Source organism: Sturnus vulgaris, chromosome 26 (assembly GCF_052056855.1).
Source record: "Sturnus vulgaris isolate bStuVul1 chromosome 26, bStuVul1.hap1, whole genome shotgun sequence".
NCBI lineage: Eukaryota > Metazoa > Chordata > Aves > Passeriformes > Sturnidae > Sturnus > Sturnus vulgaris.
Genome location: NC_142268.1, coordinates 3210514 through 3229241, shown reverse-complemented (window position 1 = coordinate 3229241; position 18728 = coordinate 3210514). Strand labels below are relative to the sequence as shown.

Sequence of the window (18728 nt, the reverse complement as noted above, 5' to 3'; positions counted from 1 at the left end):
GCAGGGTATCTCTTTAGTTTAAATAAGGCCATAATTTGAAGTCACATATTTAGTCAATGAATCATGGTGAAGCTAAAAAGGGAAAGCTACCATTACAGCAAAATTGTTGAGGATAAACTGTATAATATCCCAGTTCCTCACATTTTCATGTGCATTTCCACTGCTGCATTCCTCAAAGGGAAGGATTCCAGCTTCTCCCCCTGCTCACCAGGCAATTCTCAATTCAAAAGTGGCAATGTCCCACAGGTACTTGAGCTCTGATATTCTTAAACCCCAGAACTGCCAGTGACCATCCCCAAAAAAGACCAATCTGTCTGGTCAAATTGAAAACATTTAGCAATTTCAAAAATATTCACCTATTACTGACCTTGATTTCCAAAAAGCAAGGAATTTCCAGCAAATGGGGCTACAGAGACACCATAAAGTTTCCACAATTAACAGGTCAGGTAATGATTCTTGTCCTACCTCATATTATAAACACAGGTGCTGTTACTTAAGCATAATTTAATTTTTTTCAGTAGTCCAGGTATTTGTAGATTACCTGAAAATCACTTCAGGTTCCAGTCACACGTCAATGTTTTCCTTGGTTATAAAATATTCAGCTGGACTAAACAACTTTAGATCCTCGGTTTTCTTTAACTAAAACTCTTGGATTTTTTTTGCTCCAAAAGGAGGAGTTCTGAATGGACCACACCAAAATTACACCACATTTGTTACTACTCTTTGCAATCGACCCTGCAGGGAAGTTACTGCCCCAGAGTGCCTGACAAAGGAGAAGCTGGGCTGCAATGTGGTGTAACACAGGAAAAAGTCAGAGAAATCACTTTTGTTACAGGCAGTTCCTTCTCAGTTACCTGCTCCTGGGAGCCTGATCCCAATCCCCACCCCAAACCACCCCTGCTGCAGCCTCCACTTCCTCTGAATGACTCAAATGCTGAATTTCACCTCAAAGCACAGATACCTTATCAGGCTTCGATGTTATTACCTTATAAAAGGCGTGATGTCACAGAGTTACAGATGCACATCAGATTCAGAAAATGTGGCCCAGCTGAGGAATCAAGGCAAAACAACTGAAAGGGTCAGAGGTAAAGAATGCAGGCCAAAAGAACCTTGGGGACCATTCTACCACCTTTTGTAGTTTTCTTAATTTTTTCCTTAACAGCACCACAGCTGCCAACAAAGCAAATAAAAGTTTCACTGCTCTAATGTTGCATTTACACTGATGAGAAACTTTTAAAAGAAACTTTAGGCTGAACTTCTGTGTGAACAGAATGTACACATGTCAAAAATAGATTTTAAAACACTTTTCTTGTTTAATATCAATGGTCTTTACAGAAAGGGCAGATTTTTCTGGAATCTGCACTGAGTTTCATTTGGTAATCAGAGTCACACAACACAATAAAGCCTTGATAAAAGCAACTCCACAAGCTATGCTTAAGTCACTTGATACACCAAGAAAACACAATATTCTACAGGCAAAGCCTTTCAATTTTCATTTTGTAAAATAAAGACATTCCTAGTCCTTCCTATTGGAAAAATAAACCCTTATCAGCATCTCAGGCTTTACTTCTCCTTGGTATTAGCATAAACAGGCCTTGTTTGTTAGAGATGTGATAAACACCTTCAGCCTTCAAATTCACAAAAAAAAGCACTGAGCCAAAACATTTTGTTGAATTAAGAGTCTTTCACTCTTTTCCTTGACTGCTGAGATAGCCAGTACTGTTGCATTTTTTAGGAATTCTTCTTTTTAAATGTCTAGGATATGCAAATCCTGCCCTTTGACCTTCTGGCTGAGGAAAGGCCATATTTAGCCTCAGTGTGCATGTGAGTCAAACATGTTATTCATGCACAGGATTATTCAAGAGGTCTAATGTTTGAATCACTATGGGTCAGAAAACTGTCTGCACAGAGTATTCCTTTCTAGCTTAACCTTGTTTAAATCTTTCATCAGTTGCATTTACACTTCCTAAATTATTTAGTTCCATGGGAGTTTTGTGTTCCACAGAAAAGCCCAGACCTGGGAGTCTTCCCACTGGGAATGGACAGTTTGTGCAGGCAGCTGTCACTGCAGGAGCTGCAACATTCAACTTGTGAAAAAGCTTTTTGTTGAGACAAACATTCAAACACAGTAACAAAACAAAAAAAAACAAAAATCCCCAACAAAAACAAAAAAACCACCAAGCCCCAAACTGTACAATTCTACAAAACACTTTGCATTACTGCAATAACTCCCGAGTTTTATGTGAATAATTAAGGATTAAAGACTGAGGAAGTGGCCTCGGATGCATCATCCTGAAAAGCACAATGTTACTGGACTTCAGATGTAGGGCAGGCAGAAAACCCCATAGCAGTGCAAAGACAAAAAACCCCAAGATGAACTCTTTTCTAATAAAAGCCACAGTGAATTGTGGAGCTAATATGAATACACATTAAAAGCACCCCAAGCTGCTTCCCCTACATTTAATGGATTTGTTCCTGACAAGATTCTGAGTTAAAGACACCCAGGGCTCACTAAAACTTGCTGGGTGTGACACCAACATCCTAAACCGGAATGCAAGGTTGCCCCACGCTGTTACTTTAGGGCAAGTTCTTCAGCCCTAGATTCCAGCTAACAGGCCTGAAATCAAAGAGCTCCTAATTACCCATGACAAACTTATTTGCAAACAGCTTGGCAGACGCACCGATACCGATCCACCTCTAGGAGTACCGTGGGAGGATGCTGATGACATCTTTGAAAGGCTAATTGCATCTGCCAGGAGCTTGAGATCATCTCCAGCCCTTTGCTCCACTGTCACCCATTTCCAGAAGGTGAAATCAAAGAATGCTGAGCTCATTTACATCCAAAATGCTTCTCGCTTTTCACAAACACGAACTGCAAATAAAGCTGGGCGAGAATTTTGCCAAAATACTTACAGAATAACAGAAAACAAAGCTAAAATGATACTGGGAATTCATCTTCCACCAGGATCACACATACCTGTACCAGACCTATGGCCCGAATTGTCATGAGTCAGGATAGGAGTCTGATACTTTTAGTCTAGAAACATGTAACAAAGGATGTTCCTTGCTTGCAAAAGTTTTACTTCCCAGAGATTGCAAAACCAAGCTTGCCAAAAAGACAGAGCACTATCGACATCCACACAGCGAGAGGCACGGTGGGGCAATGACAGGCATCACACAAAGCATAGCAGAAACACCGACTGTCAAGAGCTGCCCGAAAATAACACAAAGAAACAAAAGAACCCTGAGTTTTAACGAAATTTTGAAAGATCGTGAGATATTTGTCTGAAAGATTACAGGCTGTTCATACCGAGAGTCACACGAAAAAGCAGAACACCGTGTGACTGAAAAATCACAAGCAGGAGACGGAAAAGAACAGGAGCTGGAAGAAACAAACCCCGTGCCCTGTTCAGGCTCTGCCCGAGAGACGGGAGGCAGAGCCGGGCATGGGACACTTCCCCTGCCCTGGGCACCTCCAGCTCCCGGGGCACAGCTGGCACAAAGTCAGCCAGCAGCACCGCATGTGCCCCGAGCCGGGCACGGCCCCTGGCCCCGAGCACAGCCGAGCTCCCCAGGGCGTCCCGAGGAACCGCTCCGGCCCCGAGCTCCTGAGGGCGGCGGCGAGCCCCGCCTGGAACACCCCTCAGAGCCGAGCCCCAGGCACCCCCTCAGAGCCGAGCCCCAGGCACCCCCTCAGAGCCGAGCCCCACACGCCCCCTCATAACCGCCCCGACCCGCCTCACAGCGCTCGGCGCGACACCCGGTCCCTGCGAGGCACCGCCACCACAGCGCTGAGTAGCCCATAGCGAAGGAGCAGGAGGAGTGCGGAGCAGGGGAAGACGAGCTCAGGGCCCGTTACCTGCGCCGGTGTCGAAGCGCGGCCGCCCGGCCCCGCCGCCGCCACAGGCCCCGCGCGCGCCACTTCCGGGTGGGGGGGGCCGGGGCGCGCCCATTCAGCGCCGCGCTCGCCCCGCGCATGCGCCACCCCGCGGCAGGGCCGGAGCGGGGGCGCGCAGCGGCGCCCACGGACTGCGGGAATGGCGGGGGTGCGGCGGGCGGGGATGCGGGAGACCCGAGTTCGAGCCCCGAGCCCGCCCCTCGCCCCCGCCGCGGCTGGGCGGCGGCAGCCAGGTGCTGTCTGTCTGTCTGTCTGTCTGTGTCAGCGGGGGTGGATTCTTGTCAAAACCAAAGAACCCCGGAGTCCTGCTGGGCCGGGAGCGTCCCCGCCCACCGCTGTGGTGAAGGTGGGGTGGCTGGTGCTCGGTCTGTCAGAGCGCTGGGGACAGAATCACAGAATCACAGAATTGCTTGGGTTGGAAAGGACCTCTGGAGGTCACCCAGTCCAGCCTCTCTGCCAAGGCAGGGTCACCTGGAGCAGGTGACACAGGAAAGTGTCCAGGTGGGTTTGGGATCTCCAGAGAGGGAGACTCCACACTCTCCCTGGGCAGCTGTTCCAGTGCTCGGCTGCTCTCAAGGTAAAGAAGTTCTTCCTCATGTTGACGTGTTTTGTCTTGTGTTTGAGTTGGTGCCCCATTACTCCTCGTCCTGTCACTGGGCACCACTGAGCAGTGGCACCGTCCTCTGGACACCCCTTGAAGATATTTGTATATTTATATAGGATTGATGGGATCCTCTCTCAGCCCTCTCTTCTCTGGACTAACCAGGACCAGCTCCCACAGTCTCTCCTCATCACAGAGATGCTCCAAACTCCTCATCATCTTTGTGATCTAGAATCTCTCCAGTAGCTCCTTCTCTTTCTTGAACTGACGAGCCCAGAATAGACTTCACCAGCTGAAGCTACCTCCCACCAAAGGCCTGAGGCAAGGAGCACTTTTAGGGCCAGCCGTGCTGCAGGAGTTGCCAGACCCTCCTTTATCTCTTTATTAAAAAGGCAGCGCAGACCCCAAGGCTGAGCCCCGGGACCCGGGCTCGTTTCAGTCCTCCGCGCCGCCAGGGGGCGCGCTGCCACCTCCGCACCGCTCCCGCCTCGGCGCGCGCATGCGCGGTGATTCAAACGCGATGGCGGCTGGGGCGGATCGGGCGGCTCGGGGCTGAGGGCAGCGACCCCCGCCCTGCCCCTCGCCCGCCCGCCGCTGCCTCGGCACCATGTCCTCGGAGGGCAGCGACGCGGTGGCGGGCGGACAAACGCCTAAAGCTAAGCGGAAAGGTAGCGTGGGGTGAGGGCGGACCCGCGCTGGCTGGGGCAGGAGCCCGGCCCGGCTCAGGGGGGAGGCCCCGCGGTGGGCCCGGCTGAGCTCTCCTTGCCCCTCTCTCAGGAGGAAGAATCGTGCAGTCCCGCTACCTGCAGTTCGAGAAGAAGGACAGCAAGAAGGTGCCCAAACTGCCGAGCTCAGGCGTCGCTCAGAGAAAGGCAGAAAAGGTGTGCGGGTTCTGCTGGTGTTATGAGGGAGTCGTGATGTGTTACTTGGTGGGAGCTTGGGACTGTGCTCGGGTGACTTGCAAAGCATCAAAGTGCCTTGCGATTTTGTTGTTTATTGTCAGCATTTAAGTCGAAGGCAAGATATTACTGTTTATGTTTTGTCTTAGCTATTTCTTTATTTTCAGGATGCTTCATCAAGTTCCTCTTCGTCAAATACTTCTCTGCCATCTTCTAAAAGTAAGACTAAAGCAAGATCGGTTCCCTCGCAGAAAGATGAAACTTTTCCCGGTAGGTGTTACCAGTGTTTAAAAGCTATTCTTTTGTATTTCCAGCCTATGAAACTCTTAACAACTCTACGATATTGATATTTTGTATTACCTACATCACTGGCAGCTATTATTTGTATGCAAAGGAAGTTAAGAAACTTGATTTGGGACTAAGACAAATCAGGTCCTGGTTCTGGAATTGAGTGATTGGGTCTTTCCTGCCTTCTGTACAAGGTTTTGAGTGGTTCTTTTCTTTTCCTGTATCATTGCCATTACTCTGCTTTTTAAAATTTGATCTTTCTGTTAAACGAAATGTGAGTGACTGAAAATCTCTGTCTGCAAAACCGTTCATTTTCATTTCTCTTCTTATTACCAATGATTCCTGTCTGGTATCACTGACAGTCCTTGGTTGTTTCCACAGATATCCAGTTATTGAGACAAATTATTCCCTTGTTTTCTGTGAATTGAGGCCCCAAAGGGTCTCACTTTATGGGGTCGTTAGAGAGTGGGCTTTAATCATAATAATTTTCCATTCTGGCTGCAATTCCAGTTGGTAAATTTCTTTGGAGGTTCAAGAAAAATAAGTTAAGGCTGTTTATTAGAAAACAGGTTCTCATTAGATATTCCTGGCAAGAGAATGTTTATGATGAGCTCAAGAGGAACCTTGTGCAGGTGCAGTTCATCGAGGCTGAGGCCTCAGGAGCATTTCTCAGGTCATAGTGGGGTGTGAGGGCAGGGATGTGACCAGATCAGCTTCCCTGGGCCTCTGGAATTCACCTGGAATTGTGAACTTGTGCTCAACCTAATTCTTCTAGTTCTAATTCTTTTAGTCTGATAACAGCTTCTTTCTACAGGTGTTGACTACAGCACATTAAATCAGAGTGGTTTTGAGCAGGGTGACTTGCAGTCCACTTTATTAGATGAAGAAAAAATGAAGCTACCAGACCTTGATATTTCTGCTATTAATGGTAAAGTTCCCTTCATATGCAATTTCTGTTTATTTGTTAGGTTTTTTTTATTTTTAATGTATGTGCTGAAACTTGGGGATAAGAAATTGTTGTATTCTTGTATATTCACAAAAGGATTTTAAGCAGAGGTACTAAGACTTTTGGAGTTTAAATTAACCTCTTGATTTGTAGTATCTTTTGGGTGCTCTGTTTTTGTTTAAAGTCAAAAATTGAGGAATAAACTACTCTTGAGTGTTTGTTCCTATAACATGTGGGTGCCAACCCTTCTGAAAAGTGGATCACATTTGTTTATCACTTAAAGCTAAATGCTCATTTGATCCATATCTGCTCATGAGTATATCAGAGCTAGAAACAGCACAGATCTTTTTTACTGGTGCACACATTAATTTTGAAATTATCTGTGCCCTTAAAGAACCTGGTGGTCTGTTGATCCACCCTACAGACCTCGACAGAAGAGCACACTAACTTTGTTTTTGTAATATAGATAAAAGTGACCCCAACAAGAGTTCTTTCTCAGAATCTGCTTCAGAAGAAGATTCAGAGACAAAGAAAGTAAGCAGAGTGGCTGATGAGGTGAGTCTCACTGGTTACATTGGTAAGGATGTTTATTTTGAAATGAAGATTTTCTCTTTATTTTTAATCTGAATTCCAGCTGAGGTCCTGGGAGGATCTAAAGCCTCCTTGCAGAAGTCATTTCTACTGCTGGCAGTGTTTGGTGTGTTGCTCAGATATCTGGACACTCACCAGAGCTTTCCTTCCATTTTTTGTGGTCAAGAACCTGTTCCTATTATTGCATCTCCTCAGGTGGATTCTTTTTGCATTCTTGCCTATGCTCTTTAATTATATCACATTATTTTAAAGTATTTACTGGCATTTTTGTTCTGAGAACTAACATTGATTCAATATTCAATATAATATAAAGTGCCTTATTTGAGGATTTCATTCAGTGTAGCACTGAAACTTCAAATTCTCTACCAGAATTATGAAAATCTGCTGGAAGTATTATAAAAGGTGGTGAAACAAAGAGATGTATTCAATTAACATGAGTGTTCAAAAAACAAACTTGTCTTATTGAGCTGCCTGTTGGCTTTGACGATTCCAGGCTCGAATTGTACTATTGGTAATTAATTTGACCACTGAAAAAGCAATTGTTTAAATACCAAACTTGATGTAGACTCTTCTTTTCTGAAGGAAACTGATTCTCAGGATCTGATGGCAGAGCTGGAATCTGAGACACTACTTATCACTTTCCTAAGCGTAAAGGTGAGAGTTGGTCAAGTATTTGATGTTTCAGATAGAACTTGATATTGAGGAATTGTTTAATTTCTTAAATGTTTCCTGACCTGTAAAAGTTAGATTTTTGTGTCTGTATATGTTTATCATTTATAAAACAGTAGAACTTGCTATGGAAACTCTTAGAGTGGATTCAGTGCCAGTTTATTAATCTAGTGCTGGCTCTTAGGAATTAGAGGGATGCAGAAGTTTTGGGAGAGCTGTGAGTCTGTCTGGAGTTGAAGGTTGTGGCAGTGACTTTGTTCCCTCAGTGCTGTGTGTGTTTTCCTTTGCAAAAAGAAGCCGGGGTGGGGCAAGAGTCTTGAAAGGGTCTTGAACTCTGATTTTATGTGCTCGGTGTGTGAGGTCTCCTGTTCATTAATTCAAACTCTTTAGTGTGGTCTGAGGCTTGCATTTCTTTATTCAGAATATGTTAATTGCTCAGCTGTAGCTTTGCTTTAATTGTGATTTTTTTGGGGGATGTAATAGACAGAAGAAAATATTGCCAATATGGAGGAAAAAGCAGAAACAAACTTACTAATGTTGTGTGAAGAAAAGCAGAGACAACAGGAGAAGCTCTGGGAGCTGAAACGTGAAATTCTGCTCGAGGAGAGAGAGCAGAAGCTCAACAAAACGTTAGACAAACAGGTAAGGTTTAGTAGGATTAATGCTTCTCTGACAGTCACACAAACTCATTTGTGTAGGGGAGATTTCTCTGCTTCTGTGGCCTGCAGGGGTACAATTTTATGCATCTCAAAGAAAACAAATATCTCCTCCCTGCTGAGGCCTGCAGCACCTGAGCAGGTGCCTTTGTCACTGTTGAGTTGCCTCTCATGGACAGGCAGGAAGGAGAAGCTGGAGCTCTTGGGCAAGGACAGAGATTGCAGTGGCTGCCAGGGCAGGGTCTGGGTGTTGCACAGGAGGTGGAAGTGCCCAAACCCACATGAACATCCCACACTTGGGCAACTCCAGCTATGGTTAGAGCTGAGATGCCACCTCTTAGGGAGAAGTGAACATCTTCTGTTGTTTGTTTGTATGTGTTAGCCACAAGTAGTTCTGGCCTAAATGTAAGAAGACTGGTTTCTAATGAATAATTAATGTTTGAATAATTAATTTTCAAAACTGAATCTCTTTGCTTTTTAACAAATACACATTGCAAAAATTGAACAAGACTTCTGGAGAGTACACTTGTTAATTCCAGTCAAAGGATCTGATACAAAACCCTTTGCTGGCTATGTTGCCAATATCTCTGAGCTACAGAAACAAGGGAACTGGTACTGAGGACATAGAGGAAAACATAATAAACAGTTTGATAGGATTATTGTACCACAGAATTCTTGAATTCCTCTGGCAATAAGCATTTCAGAGTGGCATTTGGTTTTATCATAAAGGATTTTTTGTAGTGAGCCAGGTGTGTAATGACAGAAGATGTGCTTTTGGAGAAGTGCTGTTCAGTGTGTGTCTCTTTCAGATAGAAGTGCTGTCTCCCCTTGTTGCTGTCTGTGAACAGTTTAAGGAACAATACAAAAACTTTGCAGCTTCCCTGGATGCTACAAGACACGAATTACCCATAAAGAACATTCACATAGAAGGAGACAAGCAAACGTACCTTGGTATGAAAATTTGATTTATCAAATTTGCTTTCAGTTACAGTGGGTTTGTGCTAAAAAAGCTTCTTACAATGTCACTGCTACATCTGTCTATGGCCACTGGAGGAACTTTTTGTGCTCTTAGAGCCTGTGTGGACACTGGGTACAGTAATAATCACATGCTGTGCTGTGTATAATTCTTATCTCTGTTTAACTACTTAACTACACAGATTTTTATCTCACAGCAGAGAAGAAATTAACTTGTAAAGTTAGCTCAGTCTTCATAGACATCTTCTTTAACAGGTTTCTCTATGTTTTAACTGTATTCATGGCATTTCTCCCCCTTTCTTTTTCCTACTGTGTAAACAAGTTGTAGGAATGCTGTGGTCTTTCTTGTTTTTGTGTTTGAGGGACAGAGTCACCTGGGCAGACTTTCTCATGTTTCTTGCAGAACTGGAGTACATGCATTTTGTGTTGAAGTCTGGACAAAAAGATACATTTTTTTTAACTGCTGGTCTGCAAAAAACAAGATTCTTAAATCATTTACAGTAATCTTGCACTTTAAGACAAATGGAAAACATTTATTGAAGAACTTAAAATTCTTGTAAGAAGACTAGAAAGGAATAGGTCCATTTTTTGTTTGTGAATATTGAAAGAAGTGATTGAATAAATTTCATGGACAGAGTACATGCCAACAGCAATACATTAAACTGGCCAGGGAATTTTGAGTGTCTAAAACTTGGTTTTCTTCTTACATTTCTCTTTAAAATCTTAGACATACCCTAAATGAGAGCTTGATGAACAATTTTAATAGCTGCTGGCTAGTCACAATAGTGAAAAATAATTTGGCTTTCACAGTTTCATGGTGTTTTTGTGAAAGCTGAACAATATTTTTTTGTCTAGCTCGCCTGTCTCTGGGTTACTTCAGCAGTTAATATCTTATATTAACTGGTGCCACTCTCATTTTTAATAATATCTGTAACTTCTCATCTTCCAGATGAACTGGGAAAGCAATTAATGATCACACAGGAGCTTCTGGCAGAAGTTATGCCAAACCACTCAGAGGATGGTGCAAAAGCATTTGGTGCACTGAAAGAATTTAAAGAAGTGTCCGAGCAACTGAGTAAAGGGCTTCAAAGGTAATCACAACAATTGGGTGGAAAGATTTGTTGACTAAATACTCGGAGGAAAATCTTGCTAGAATATATCCAGAGGAGGTTTAACTGAGGGTTTGGCAGCACTAAGGGTAATTCTCTTTGTAGCAGTCATGTATTTCTGTCCCTGCCCTGCCTACAGTCACAGTAGGATGTTTGGGATTGGGTTTGTACTCCCGGTGAGCCACTTCAGTGTGCCATTCTCTGACACCTCAGCTGAGAATTCCACTGAGCAAGAATAGACTTGGTAACTTCAGGTGTGTGGGAGTGGAGAAGAAGACAGAAAAATGAGCTGTAAACTGTCTTAAATAACAACCCTGTAAATGTGTCATCCTTGAGAAGGCAGTAGGAGCACAGAGAAGGGTTTTCTCAACGATGGTGACAATAAATACAAAGCATCGCTGGGAGGATGAGGAAGAGATAAAGCATGACTAATGTCCTTCCCTTCCTTCATTGCTCCAGAAGAGATTAGAGTTAAAATCTTTGAAGATGAATAGACTATTAAGCCACTCATCTCCTCTCCCCTCCCCTGCAAACTGCCCCATCTCTCCTCCCAGTTCTTGCTTTTGAGAGGAAAATTCACATTTTACATTTGTGTTCTTCTGGAGGGGCCAAAGTAGGAGAAAGATGCAGATGTCCAGGCATGTAGTCTTTGGGCCAAAGCAGAGTTATTGTCCTTCAGAGTCACTGATTTAGCTTCATGTGTTCCAGGAGCATCACAGATGTGCAGAACCTGTCGTTTGAAGCCTGTAGAGAAGTTTCTCTGCATAACCAATACGTGTGTGAAGAGAATCACGGAGTAGATGTTGTGAAACGCTGGTATTTCAACTGAGTTTCTGTATTGTTTTACTACTGAGTAGGTATTAACTCAAAGCCAGCAGACTTTTTATCCTTTTACTTCTTGTGTGGACATACAACTTGCCCAGTTTTTCAGTGAAGCCAGCAGCAGGGCTGCTCACTGATGCAGGAATTGGAGAGTTGTTCTGCTGTCCCACAGGGAGACATCGCCGCTCGCTTTTAATGGGGATTTCTGTGACAGGTTTTCCATCCCTTTCTGAAAGGTAAATGATGAAAAGTGCTATTCCTGCCAGATCTGACCTGGGTGGTAATCTACAGCCTGAGCTGTACATTGGTTGCTCACTGAACAGCTTCTGCAGGAACTCTGGTTTGTCCCATATTTCTGGGTGGGTACAAAGCACTTGTTTGGAAGGAGCCTGGTCACTTTTAACAATTGAGAAGTTTTGGTAACTGGTTGCCTAATTGCCTTGTAAATAAATTATTGAAATGATAAATGCTTTTGTATAAACCTGACTCCTCTAAGGATTTTATTCTTTTTAATAATAAAGACTATTTTCTACTGCTCTAGCAGTAGCCTTCAAGTTTGAATATGTCCACTGATCTCCTACAGCAGCTTTTGTTTCCATCTGGGCTTGCTTAGGGCTAATAGTGCACAGCCCAGTGGTGCACCTGTACACACCAAGGGGTCCCAGTGGTCAGCCATGAGCACCCCAAGTGCTGAGGCCAAAGGATTGGGAATGGGGAAAGAAGCCCCAAACCTGATTACTGAGTGCATGTGCTGTGCTAGGAATGTACAAGCCACATCTTGACAATGTTTCTTCAACATCCTTTCCTTTTCTTACATGGAATGCATTTTTTTCTGGAAGATGTGCTATAACCTGCATTTTTTAACCTGTGGAACCTCGTTCTGTGATGGTTTTTCACATTTCTAGCTTAAGCTGTGTCTATAAGGCTTTTTGGCCTACTCTAAGATACCTGAAATATTATCCTTGCACTCCTTCAGGTGCTGTTCAGACTTTCTTCTTGGCACTACTAAAGGTGTAACTAGATTCTCGTCTCCTTTTATTTAAAATGAGGAGTAAATTAAGTAAGTGGTTCAGTAGATGTGCCACACCCATAAAACAAACTGTTCAGGCCCTCCTTGCATACAATACAATACAGCATATAGTAATTTTTTATAGCGGCAGCTTCTCTTTGAACCAGTGTTATTTCAGGATATCCATCTGCTATTTTTTTTTCCTCACGTGTTCTGCACCTGGCAGTTCAACCCAGCACATCAGCAATAGGTGCTGGATCAAGCTCTGGGGCAGGAGCAGGAGCTGCATCCATGAATTTGGCCACTGGATGGGGAACTTTGCCCAGCAAAGTCAGCTTGGCTGTGAATGTGTGGGCTGGTTAGTATTGGTGGATGGAGATGTGGGTAGAAAGGCTCCAATATGATCAAACTGGTTTGGATTATTGCTGGGCTGTGTGTCCTCACACCTTTAACCTTTTTATGATCAGCGAGTCAATTCTGAGACTGGAAGCTGGGAAGGGTCATCTTCACTTTCATATGAGAGGGGAGGGATGAAATTGAAATCAGTATTGCAGTGTCTTGATAATAATGTCTCTGCACAGGCATATCAGAATGTCTTTCCTAGGATTCCTTAATGGTACACCTCACTTCTGCTCTGAAAAAGTCTTTTTATTTTAAGCAATACTTTTAAATTAAACCCATCCTTTTCAGTCAAGTGACTTTCTACTATTGAATGTGTATACCTACACCCAAACGTTACTTAAGCAACAGCCAGCAATGCAGATTTTCCCTCGGAAAAGCGTTGGAATGCTGCTGGTTCTCGCCCCGGGGAGGTGCTTGCTGTGAGCACAATTACAGGCTGTAAATCTTGCGGGGGCAGTAGTTCAGCCCCGCTGCTGCAGGCGGCACTCGCTGCCCTCCTCGTCCTCCCACGAGGCAAAGGGGAGTCCTGGGGCTGAAGCCAAACTGCTGCTACAGAACAATTCTGTGCCCGGGGATGTGCGCTCATTGTTTCAGAAGAATCAGAGGCATTCATTTCAGCATTCTGGCCATTCTTTAAACTGAGCACTTGTGTAATTCTTTGTACAAATGGTACAACAAGTGTTAGCTAAAGCAGCTCATCCTCTCCAGGAAAGGGTTTTAAATTAGTTTGAACTGAGACTTTTTCTTCTTGATTTTCACGGATGTTTTCTCTAAGTGGACCTGTTTTGGCTCTTTGCAGAAGTGTTTTAGGCTCCTCCACCTTGAAATAGCCACAGAATTGGCTGCTGTCATTTAACACTGTACAAACAACAACAACAAAGAACTGCAGAATCACTGGAGCAGGAGCTAAACAGATGTGACACCACTTATTTTGTATTTTCCACTTATTTTCTGACAATGTCACATGCTCTAAATCAGTTGGAATCCTAAACAAACTAAGGGCTCTTTTTATTCATGTTATGTGTCTTTTTTCCCCCTGTGGAATTAATAACGGTCTCTCTGCTGCAACTTGTATCAACGTAGATTTAGTTTTGTTTTGTCTGAACTTGTGCAGTACTTATTACCTATTTATTCATCTTTTGGGCCAGAAGTTCTTCTTGACCAGTTGTTAACATTCCTGTGTGTTAAGGTGCTTTTGTGGGGAAACGGACTATTTTTTTCTTCTTCCAAAAACTGAAAGCAGTTGTGAATTGAGCCAGGTGGGTGAGAGCCTGGGAGGAAGGGGGAGCCCAGAAATGGAAGTATTTGTCTCTTGCAAAACTCTCGGTTGTTTAAGAAGAGATTGGCAAAGCTTTAGTCTGGCTTTGCCCTGCAGCTTGCCCTGCCCGGGTGCCGGTGTGTCTGGGGGAGCTGTGGCCACATTCTCGGTGCCAGACCCTGACCACCAGCTCGGGAGGGCTGAGTCAAGACATTTTTTTGCTGTAATTCCTGTGCTGCCTGCAATGGGGGCTCCGGGGTCAAGGTAAGGCAGGATCCCTCCTGCCCGGAGTGCTCTGGGGTGGAGCTGCAGCTCTGGAAATCACCGAGGTTCGTTTGTCCCCTCCCCACACCCCAAACCCCCCAACTCTTTGTTCACACGAGCTGCAAACGGAGCTGGCTCTGTGCTCATCAACAGCCAGCGAAGCAGCTCATGACCCCAGCAGATGTTTCTGCATTTTAGGCTAATGAGAACTTATTGGATTACTGCAGTCTTCCCTGCCTCGGAGTAAATACCACTTTGTTGGAGATCCGGAAATTCATCCTGAATATGATAAACAAACTGCTGGCTGGGCTGGGATTGCCAGGACATGAAAAGAGTTCCAGAGCGGCAGAAGATCTAACAGCTCTGAAATGCACCACTGAGCCACACCAATTAAGAGCATTTCCAGTGATTATGTGAGCATTCCTGTTCAACTCACAGAAATTATTTTAGGTTGTTTCTTCCGCTGCATTTGTGTGTGGTCTGTACAGCAAGCACGAGGTTTGCAGAGTGGGCTCAAAATGCAGTTTCTTTTAAAATATTTCTGTGATGATGTATATGCAAAAACTGAGTCTTCCTGCTAATTCAAGATCTTAACATTTTCGATGTTATGGTTGCCCCTTCAGATATAACTATTTTTTTTAGTTTATATAGACAATGTATGTTTGGAGATGGCCTGCAGGATATAAAAACTTAATTCCTTTTTTAAATATCTCTTGCATATGGGAGGTAGCTCTGCTGTTTAGTCAGACTATGCATAAGTTGTATTTCACCAGTCATGTAGGAGCTGAGAAGAGAATTGGGAAATTATTTCTTTCTAAACGTGTGAATGACAGTCCCTTCTGATAAGCACAGCACTCTTCCTTCTAAATCATTCAAAATCCTCCATTTGAATGCTTTCCTAGTACTATTTCAGTCACTTTGTCAAGAATTAAAATGTTATATTACTGTGAAAGATCAGACTCTCCTGCTCTATAGATGAATAATAACCATTTTTGACAGAGCTATTTAATAATTATGTTCTCAATATCATTACCTTTTATATGCTACTTAGATTACAGTCTTACTTGAAAAGTGCTCTTTAATTATCCTTTCCTTATAATTTCTTTTAGAGATGTTTGTATTCCTGGGGGGCAGGATCAGTCTGGTTTCTGCCACTCTGTCTGGACTGATGCAGTTTCTGTTAAACCATTTTCTTCAGTGCTGGTGAGGTGCAGGAGTGTGGCCAAGCCTGGACACTTATTTTGCTGTAATCAGTTTCTACTTTTGCTATCTCTGTTTGGCTGTCACAGAAACATGAAGGGAGAACAAAACTCAGAGTTAAAGAATAGGTGTGGTTTTTTTACTGTGAGCATTATGCTGTAAAAATTAACTAAGGCCTTGTTCTTGTCTGGTGGTATGTGATGACTGAGATGAATGTTTTTCCATTGGGAAAGGGGGAGAAATTATTCTGGAAATTGATGACTTTTTTATTTTTCACCCACCTTCTACTGAAATCTAGTGTGTACAGGACTTCACACAAAACTCAGTGATTCATAGCCTTGGGTTTAGTACAGTATCTTTTATGTGCACGATTTACATGTATTAAAATCTTTAAACAAGTGAGAATTACCTTTTATATCTTGGGTGTCACGAGTTAGTGACACCACTCATGCTGAGGCACTTAGCAAGGGCTAATTATTAATTATTGATGGGCATGGTCCTACCACTTGTTTCCTGGGAATTGTCTTACTGATTTCAATCTGGCAATTGAGGTAGGGAGAAAAAGCAGAATGATTCCCAGCTGAGAGTGGCAGTACTTGAGAATTATTTATTTTTTGCTTGACAAATCCCTGTCTGATAATTTTCACATTGCAGAGTTTTTTATGAGGTATTTGGGACCTGGGGGAGGATTCCTTCTCCTGCAGAGTGATGATGAGGCTGTACAAGTGATGAGGGTGTGAATTAGAGCCGGGCAGACCCGATCCAGATGTATTCACACCTTGTTCTCTAAACCCCTGTCCCTCCCTCACCTTTCTGCCACCAGCACGGCCAACACCAATCCCCCACATGCTCTCAAGTGCCTGAGATTCCTAAGGCTTTATGAGGAGCAGAATTACGTTTTCTGTAAACGAAATAAAAATCTGAACTATGCACAGTGCAAGCGGGTGGGTGAATATGGCCCATAGATCTGACTGATGAATAGTTTTTATACATGAGCAGTTCTTACAGAACTTCCTTTTAACTCCTAACCATTACCAGATGTGGGTTGCAGGCGGCTGCTGGAATTCCAACACCTGTTGCATCACACTGAATGGGATTCATTTTGGCAAGCACAGAAAATTCCATTTCAGTAAGTAAATAGTTTGAAATTATATCTAAAGCCTCCTTCTTTTTTTTTTTTTCAGACCAAGTTGATTCCAGCCTTATTTACAGGATTGCACATACCTTCATAATTAGAAGATGGTTTGCAGTCTTCAGAGGCTGTAATTGCCTGAGATTTCTTGTAGTCAGTAAATATCAAATGGAAAATCTTCAGTTTAGGAGAAATCTCTCCTTTAAAAGAGTGAGCAGCTCAAAAGGGCTGGACTCCACATAAGGGTGATTTCTATCTGTGCTTTTTGGGATGTAGAAATACACCTTTGTGTCTTATTCTGAAGATGATGGAGCTCCATTTTAGAAATGCACTTGGCTGCATTCATCAGTCCATTGCTGAATCCTGTTGCTTGTTCAAAGCCCTTACCCAGAGCTTTCTCAAAGCTCTTTCCTGTGGTTGACAGGATGGGTGTTTAGTGGCATTTTGTGGGTTTTTTGGTACATTCCCCATAGACCTCATGTACAAGTCTGTAATGAACCATTTGTGGTTTGCTCTAGAAAGCCATGGATTGAGTGTAGAGGTAATTAATGAATTAATATTTTTGAAAGCATGATGCTGTTTCAGCCCAAACATATCTGATCTCTGCCATGCCATAGGAGCAGCAAAGGTGCTTCATTTTCATTTTGCCTCCTTTAATCAAAGGATCCCAACATCCCCTGAAGTGTCACCCTGAGGAGAGGCTGGATCAGCACGGCTGCTCTGCAGACAGGGAAACTCTGAGGCAGGCAGGGTTCTGTGTTTGTAGCTGAGAATAGCAAGAAACTGGAAAACAATTTGGAGTTGCCAGATTTTTTCTTTGCCTGGGTCAGTTTGTCTTAAACAAAAAAAGTAAAAACCAACCAACCAAAACCTAAACCATTCCACTTTAATGTACTTTCTAATAAGTTCCTTCTTATAGTTCCTAGTTCATAATTTCCTTGGGAAGTGACCCCTGTCCTAGAGTCTCATCTAGTCTAATTTGCCAAAAAGTGTTTGTTCTTTTTCAAGGTTTGTTCTGCCTCTCCACAAGAATGAGAGTGCTGGTTTAGGATAGATTTAAGTAGGGAAATGTAGCCACATCTCACAGTGTTAGCCATTATTAAAGATAATCTGAATTTATCAAAAACTACTGAGTTAGTGACTTTATTCTTAAGAGAAGACATCAAACTGATTGTCAGTTTCACACAAGATAAAAATCTAAGCACTATTTATGTGTGTAAGCCAGGTGTATTGGGGGGAAACGTTATTGAAACTGCCTACATTGGGGGTTTTTCATTTATTGCTGGGGCAAGAATTCCCCTCTGAAACACATCTGGGATCCTGGTGCGCCTGGGTTTTCTCCGGCAGGGATCAGAAGAATCATTCCTTGATGTCTCCATGCAGTGGCAGATGGCATTTGTTCTGTCACCTCGGCTCTGCTGTCGCCTTGGGTTTGCTTTTCCCGGTTTGTGTGAGCTCCGCTCTTGGGCTGCAGCTCTGCTCAGGCTGGCGCACTGAGAGCTCCCTCTCCTGTCCCAGAGCCCTGGAACCGCGGCACAGAGGGATGGAGAGGGACAGATTAGGGCCTAGGGAGCGAGGAGGATGGAGGAGCATCAGTGCTGGCACTGGGTTTGGGTTGGAAAGCAGTTCCCTGCAGTCGCTGAGACTGAGTTACCGGGGCTGGACCGTTCCGTGGCACCTCGGCATCCGCGGGGCTCAGGAGGAGGGCGAGGAGCTGGAGCAGCGCTCCCGGGGAAGGCGAGCAGGGGCGGGCGGAGGTGAGGAGCGGCCGGGGCCGGCGGGGCCGGGCTCAGCGCACCTGGGGCCGGGCGGGGCTGCGGGCGGGGGCGCGGCCCCTTCCCCTCGTCCCCTCCCCGGTGCGCGCTGTCAGGAGCGGGCGGGGAGCCGCAGACAAAGAGCCGGGGCCGGGGCCGAGCGGGCACCGGGGCCAGGAGGGGGCGGCCCGGGGGCGGGGACGCGGCGGGGGCGGCGGCCAGAGGCACCGGGGAGCCGAGCCCGGGCGCGGGGCG

At 44.4% G+C, this 18728-nt stretch overlaps 2 protein-coding genes across 10 annotated transcripts in view; one reads left to right on the top strand and one right to left on the bottom strand.

Moving 5' to 3' along the window:
- Window positions 1-3931, bottom strand: part of MYO9B (myosin IXB) — a 41710-nt gene extending 37779 nt beyond the window's left edge. For 4 of the 9 annotated variants that reach the window (XR_015808497.1, XM_014882982.2, XM_088179101.1 and 1 more), the window contains exon 1: window positions 3860-3931. The gene's annotated coding sequence lies outside the window, so the exon portion shown is untranslated. The remainder of the gene's footprint in view (window positions 1-3859) is intronic. The other 5 variants (XM_014882975.2, XM_014882976.2, XM_014882977.2 and 2 more) reach the window with 2 other exon arrangements.
- Window positions 3932-4990: 1059 nt separating this feature from the next.
- Window positions 4991-12008, top strand: HAUS8 (HAUS augmin like complex subunit 8). The gene is made up of 10 exons (XM_014883067.2): window positions 4991-5167; window positions 5277-5380; window positions 5566-5668; window positions 6501-6614; window positions 7099-7187; window positions 7806-7877; window positions 8376-8534; window positions 9358-9499; window positions 10473-10614; window positions 11341-12008. Exons 1-10 carry the CDS (start codon window positions 5107-5109, stop codon window positions 11459-11461), a joined length of 1107 nt encoding a protein of 368 aa, XP_014738553.1. The 5' UTR covers window positions 4991-5106; the 3' UTR covers window positions 11462-12008.
- The last annotated feature ends 6720 nt before the right edge of the window (window positions 12009-18728 follow it).